The 7,362-nt window shown below is 38.1% G+C and overlaps 1 protein-coding gene across 1 annotated transcript in view; it reads right to left on the bottom strand.

Moving 5' to 3' along the window:
- The window catches only part of DGKH (diacylglycerol kinase, eta), a 114,879-nt gene that overhangs the window by 40,726 nt on the left and 66,791 nt on the right, over positions 1-7,362 (bottom strand). The window contains exons 14-15 of the mRNA XM_010854593.1: positions 5,631-5,901; positions 4,590-4,712 (exon numbers count right to left, since the gene is read on the bottom strand). Of these exons, the coding sequence (XP_010852895.1) occupies positions 4,590-4,712; positions 5,631-5,901 (394 nt within the window). The remainder of the gene's footprint in view (positions 1-4,589; positions 4,713-5,630; positions 5,902-7,362) is intronic.

Raw genomic sequence — 7,362 nt, 5'->3', positions numbered from 1 at the left:
CTGTATGCAGGTCAGGAAGCAACAGTTAGAACTGGACATGGAACAGACTGCTTCCAAATAGGAAAAGGAGTACGTCAAGGCTGTATATTGTCACCCTGCTTATTTAACTTATATGCAGAGTACATCATGAGAAACGCTGGACTGGAAGAAGCACAAGCTGCAATCAAGATTGCCGGGAGAAATATCAATAACCTCAGATATGCAGATGACACCACCCGTATGGCAGAAAGTGAAGAGGAACTAAAAAGTCTCTTGATGAAAGTGAAAGAGGAGAGTGAAAAAGTTGGCTTAAAGCTCAACATTCAGAAAACGAAAATCATTGCATACAGTCCCATCACTTCATGGGAAATAGATGGGGAAACAGTGGAAACAGTGTCAGACTTTATGTTCTGGGGCTCCAAAACCACTGCAGATGGTGACTGCAGCCATGAAATTAAAAGACGCTTACTCCTTGGAAGGAAAGTTATGACCAACCTAGATAGCATATTCAAAAGCAGAAACATTACTTTGCCAACAAATGTCGGTCTAGTCAAGGCTATGGTTTTTCCTGTGGTCATGCATGAGTGTGAGAGTTGGACTGTTAAGAAAGCTGAGCACCGAAGAATTGATGCTTTTGAACTGTGGTGTTGGAGAAGACTCTTGAGAGTCCCTTGGACTGCAAGGAGATCCAACCAGTCCATTCTGAAGGAGATCAGCCCTGGGATTTCTTTGGAAGGAATGATGCTAAAGCTGAAACTCCAGTACTTTGGCCACCTGATGCGAAGAGTTGACTCATTGGAAAAGACTCTAATGCTGGGAGGCATTGGGGGCAGGAGGAGAAGGGGACGACAGAGGATGAGATGGCTGGATGGCATCACTGACTTGATGGACGTGAGTCTGAGTGAACTCTGGGAGTTGGTGCTGGACAGGGAGGCCTGGCATGCTGCGATTCATGGGGTCACAAACAGTTGGACACGACTGAGCGAACTGATTGAACTGATTGAACTGAAAGGTCAATGATATTCCTAATCTGAAAGTGAGCAATCCATATTTAAAGAAAGGAAATTTTGACACCTTACAATCTTTGAAAATGGAACATATATATTGTAGTGTATATTACCAATGTAATCCTTTTCTCAAAAATGTTGAGTAAATAATCAAAGGTAATTAATGTAATTCTCAGAGGAAAAATATTATTTTTTCAAATGAAATCAATATACTTTTATGTCTCAATTAACCATTACTCAAAGAAAACAGTTCTACCATATTCTTATAAAAGCTCATTAAAAAAATTATTCCAAAACAGAATTATTCTCAAAGTAAACAAGAAAAAGAGATTTAATTGTACCTAAACTGGCACAATTTAATGGAGATCAAATAGTATCTTTAACTGATTTAGGAGCAGTTGGCAGGTGTTTAAAAGAAACAGTAATCCTCAAACTCAATTTAAAAATACTCTAAAACCTTATTATCTTTACTTTGCCTAAGACTAATTACAAACTAACTATATTAATCTTACACTCTCATCTCTCATTCAAAAACTGTCCAGTCGCACTAAGGAAAAGGAACAGAACAGAGCTCTTTTTTTTTTAGACAGATGGGAGCCCTGAAACTAATTTCTTATAAAAATAACCTTTTGATATTCATCTCTGATAAAAAAAACCCAGAGAGTATTCTGGTGACCAAGATTGATGTTTCACTACAGGTAACTAAATTAATGTTTCATGGCTCTTCTTAAACATATCATTGATCATATTAATGTGTATTTTGCACATCTAAGACATACAAATAATCAAGTTATTCAATGATAATATAATGAATGTGCTTCAGAAAGTTAATGATTTAACTTAGAAAACACTCCTCCAGATACTGATGCCCAATAAACTGGAATACTAGGCAAAAATTAAGAACAAATGCTGTACCATAAAGACTTGCATAATCTATGCTTATTTCAATAACAACATCTATGTCATTCTATCTCTACTTTTTGGTTTTCTTTGCAGACTACAACAGAAGCATCAAATTCATGACAGTATAGTAAGATGGGATGGGAGGTGGTTGGAAAACCAAAACCAATGAGCGCTGAAAATCCAATCCTCCAAAGAGCCATTCACTGTGTCCAGAAGGAGGAGTCTATGAGTATTGATGTGCTATTACATTACAGAAATACCTGGAAGATGCTGTTCAAAATGGGGCATCACATTTTAATGGGGCATCATATTGACCATTAATGAGAAAAACAAAAGGTTTAAAATGATCACGTTAGATTGGTAAAATAATTTACTAGACAGAACCTGGAAAAAGAATATGCAATGTGTGGAAAGAGGATATGATGCCCTGAAAGCTGTTTTCAATAAGGGCTGTCCCCTGGAAGAGCAATCTGCAATATCATGAAATGATGCGTGTAAAACTGAACCATGAAGCAGATGTCAGTAGTTGTTTCTCTTAACATGATCTTACAAAATGTTTTTTAATAATAACGTAACCACGGGTAGAAATTTAAGGAAGAAAATATAGAGCTCAATACATTGACAGAAGAAAAACTTTCTAACAATTAGAGCTGATCATGAGAGCAGGCTCCAAAATCACTGCAGATGGTCAATGCAGCCATGAAATTAAAAGATGCTTGCTCCTTGGAAGAAAAGCTATGACAAACTTAGACAGTGTATTGAAAAGTCAAGACATCACTTTGCCAACAAAGGACTGTATGGTCAAAGCTATGGTTTTTCCAGTAGTCATGTACGAATGTGAGAGTTGGACTATAAAGAAGGCTGACTGCCAAAGAACTGATGTTTTTAAATTGTGGTGCTGGAGAAGACTCTTGAGAGTCCCTTGGACAGCAAGGAGATCAAACCAGTCCATCCTAGAGGAAATCACCCCTAAATATTCATTGGAAGGACTGATGCTTAAGCTGAAGCTCTAATACTTTGGCCACGTGATGCGAAGAGTTGACTTACTGGAAAAGACCCTAATGCTGGGAAAGAATGAAGGCAGGAGAAGGGACAATAGAAGATGAGCTGGTTGGAAGCCATCACTGAATCAATGGATGTGAGTTTGAGCAAACTCTGGGAGAAAGTGAAGGACAGGGAAGCATGGCATGCTGCAGTTTATGGGGTTGCAAAGAGTCAGGCACGACTTAGAGACTGAACAACAATAATGAGCATGGGTTGTAGCGACAGTGAATAATACAAGGCTCAATGACCATTGGTCAAGGGTGTAAAATATGCCTGCACTGGATTATATTCTGCGATGGGGCCATTTAAGGTCAAAAGGTCAAAGGTTAAATTAATATAACTGGGTTATGTGCTGGAAAAGGTCTGCTAAGTCACTTCAGTCGTGTCCGACTCTGTGCAGATGTGCCCACCAGGCTCCGCCGTCCCTGGGATTCTCCAGGCAAGAACACTGGAGTGGGTTGCCATTTCCTTCTCCAGGAAAAGGTCTAAACAGGTCTAAAATAAGGTCCAAAAAGACGCTGTAAAATATGAAAGAACTGGTTATAGGTCAGACACATGAGGTCTATAATATGGTCCAGTTTCAAAGTTTCTAGGAGTTTTAAATACAATTAAGAACTAGTCTTTCAAAATTAGTGTAGTTAGTAGCAACAACAGCAGAAGCAGTAGCAATAATCATAATCGTGACACTGACCGCAAACATTCCTTTTCAGCACAATGTATCCAGAGCTATTCTAAGCACTTAATGGGTGTTAACTTATTTAAACACCACAAAAAAGTAGGTACGTTATTACCCCCATTTTACAAATGAGGACACCGCAGAGAACTTAAGTAATCTACCCAGGTTTACATGTAATGAAAGTAAAAGCAAAAATGTAATGATTGCGAACAGTTGTGATAGAATAGTATTGATTTTCATTTGTACTATGTTAATTATTTTCGTATTATCTTCTCGCCTTCATTAATAATTCGGCTTGTTTTATATCCTAGTAAATTAATACCTTTTCCCTTATTCAACATGAAAAATTAAAAGTATAAATTCACCTTCAGTTAAAGCTGGAAAAGTAGAGAAATAGTTAATACTCTTCAAGCAACTACATATTAATTCCCTGGCAAAAATAATTTCAGTAGAAAAAAAATAATAATAATTTCAGTAGAGATAGGGTTGTAACTAGATGTCCTATGATTTAAAAACTTAATTTAACAATAAGGATTATCAACCATCTAGGCTGATCAATAGAACTCAAGGGACCAATGAGTTATTTAAATGCAACGTTTTATGTTTGTGAGGCCTGCAGCTTCCATACTATTCTCAAAGAAATCTGAAAGCTAAAACAAGTTAAAATCTTCAGTTTTTGTAGTTACTCTTCCTAGAGGAAAATTAAGATATTTAGCCATGTTTGGTCCCCAAATTCTTAGTTTATGATGATGATTTTCAGATTAAATGATAAAAAGGGATGTGAGAGTACTTGCCAATAGTCTAAACAATGTTACCTTCATTACTTCAGCATTCATGAATACCTAAGCTTTAATTTCTGAAAAACCTTGTTAAAAAATAAAAATGCAAATAGTTTATTTCATACTAATAAGCAGTTCGAAAACAGAAAGCAGAGTTATATTTTATCTAATCCCAAAATAATCTTATCACAGTTTTCTTACCAGTTAATGACTCTTTCGCATCATCTTCTTTTAACTCATCTTTGGAATCATCTGTTTCTGTGCTATCATAATCGAATGACTGATTAACTGGTTCAGAGGAGTGAACTGGCTGGTCATCCATCACTTTAAGTAGCAAGAGGAGAAATATGTTTGAATGAGCAAAAATAAGATCCATAAATATTAACGTATTCTTGGAAAATTGAAATATAAACTCAAAGAAATTTCCCATTCACCAATAAGCACTGATTGGCAGTGAACTCTGGGGTCATGTGATATCTGTTAAGTATTAATACTAGAGACTATAAAAGGAAATATTTTAAAATCTCAAAACTATATTTTTAGCAGAAGAGAAAAATTTAATCTAAGAACTTTGAGGATGAAAGACAAGTCCAACCACAAGTTACAATTCATAAAGGTTTCTGAATATTATTCAAAGTTAAGTTTTAGTCGACTACCTCAAATTCTAAGTACACATATTACAGGAATACAGAAAAACTAAAATAGAGGTGGAACTTTTATAAAAACCCTTAAAAAAACAACATAAACATTTAAGAGATAAATGTTAAGAAAATATTTTCAAAGTAGCTTATAGGCTTGATTTTCTTTTAAGAATTTAACAGATTCCAGTTAAAAATTTTAATTTCAGAAATATGGTTTAAAAGTAATTTGTAATTTTATTTTAACATTTTCAGTGTACTTTATCTCTGAAATTCTTTTAACATGTGTCTAGTCTGACCAACGGGCTTCCCAGTTGGAGCTAGTGGTAAAGTATCCGCCTGCCAATGCAGGAGACTCAAGAGTTGTGGGTTCAATCCCTGGCAGAGGGTGGGGGGCAAGATCCCGTGGAGTAGGAAATGGCACCCCACTCCAATATTCTTGCCTGGAAAAGTCCATGGGCAGAGAAGCCTGGTGGGCTATAGCCCATGGGGCTGTAAAGAGTCAGACATGACTGAGCACGCACAGTCTGACCAGTAGGAAAATTCTCTTGTGCTTGCAATAAGAATGTTGCCAACTCCAGAAGCTGCTTCTGTTAACGTGTACCTTTTCTGGCCTCCTCAATGACTTGCCTCACTGCTTTCTTTAAACTGTTTGCCCGCAGCATTATTTCCCTTGGTTTGACAGCTTTCTGGGAAGAGGGTTTCGTAGTGTCATCCAAGAGATGTTCCTTGCTCTCACACAAGGATTCTTCGCTGGAAGATTCCACAGCATCTTCTACCATGAGAGGGCTGACGCCTGGGAGAACTGGACCTGCCTGGGACTCTATGTGCAAAGCCTGGAGCAGTTGTTCAAGCTTCTCATTTAGGATGGAACACTAAGAAAACAAAAACATAGTGATGAGTCTTCATTGAGTGGAGATGGAAAGTGACAGTTTAAATGATGGTTTTCAATTTTTTAGAGGAAAGATGCCTACATTGATGTTTTTCATTAATATTGTTGCTGTTTAGTCCCTAAGCCATGTCTGACTCTTTGTGACCCCATGGACTGTAGCCCACCAGGTCCTCTGTCCATGGGATTTCCCAGGCAAGAATACTGGAGTGGGTTGCCATTTCCTTCTCCAGGAGATTTTCCTGATCCAGGGATTGAACCTGAGTCTCCTTCACTGGCAGGTGGATTCTTTATCACTGAGCCACCTAGGAAGCCGTTATCATTAATTGGTTATCTATTATAAATTATACTTTAGATAACTATGGACTAAATAAATTTTTTTTAAAACTGCACAATTATTTTGTAAATTTACTGATTTATACTTCCAGAACTATTTAAACTCCATTGCATGAGTGAAAAATCTTTACATTCCTCCTAAAGTTATTTTTCCGTAAAAGAAAACAAAGAATGTTTCATGATAAAGTGACACATTACATAAACAATTTACACATTATACAAAATTTGCTATACATTAGACAAAACATGGACTTCCCAGGTGGTGTGAATAGTAAAAAAAAAAAACAAACAAACAAAAAACCTGCTTGCCAATGCAGGAGACATAAGGGTTCAGCCCCTGGGTTGGGAAGATCCCCTGGAGGAGGGCATAGAACCCACCCCAGTATTCTTACCTGGAGAATCCCATGGACAGGGGAGCCTGGCAGACTGCAGGCCATGGGGTCACAAAGGGTTGGACACGAATGAAGAGGCTTGGCACACACGCATTCACGGCAAAACACTGAATAAACATCTTTTAAGTGATCAACTTATGGCACTGTTTGGAGCATCACAAATTGCCAAGTCTGGCTGAGTCTTGCAAACACACCTTCAAAGCTGTAGTTTTGCAAAGGAGTATGAGTACTTAAGGGATTATTGGCTCAAAGAAAGAAAAAGAATGTGCCCAGGATAGGAAATCACGATGCAGAAAGGAAAACAAGTGCAGGGCCCTTGTTTCCTTCTGCTTTCCTTGAATTCCTCAGGGTAAAGAAAGACTTAGGACTGAAGGTGTGGTTCATGCTGCTTAGTTGCTTCAGTCGTGCCTGACTCTGTGAGAACCTAAAGACCACAGCCCGCCAGGCTCCTCTGTCCATGGCATTCTCCAGGCAAAAATACAGGAGTGGCGTGCCATTTCCTTCTCCAGGGATCTTCCCGACTCCGGGATTGAACCCATGTCTCTTATGTCTCCTACTGGCAGGCGAGTCCTTTACCACTAGCTTCACCTGGGAAGCCCAAAGCTACTGATGCTGCTCCCTAATGTACCTGGTATCTCCACACAAATTTCCAGTCCTCTCTGCCTTTTTTTGATCACAGGCCAAGACAAAGTCACAGCGGAAATAGTCAGGAGAAAAGC

The sequence above is a fragment of the Bison bison genome, unplaced genomic scaffold (assembly GCF_000754665.1).
Source record: "Bison bison bison isolate TAMUID 2011002044 unplaced genomic scaffold, Bison_UMD1.0 scf7180017864345, whole genome shotgun sequence".
NCBI lineage: Eukaryota > Metazoa > Chordata > Mammalia > Artiodactyla > Bovidae > Bison > Bison bison.
The sequence above is the reverse complement of the archived record's forward strand: the minus strand, read 5'-3'. Positions and strand labels throughout refer to the sequence as shown.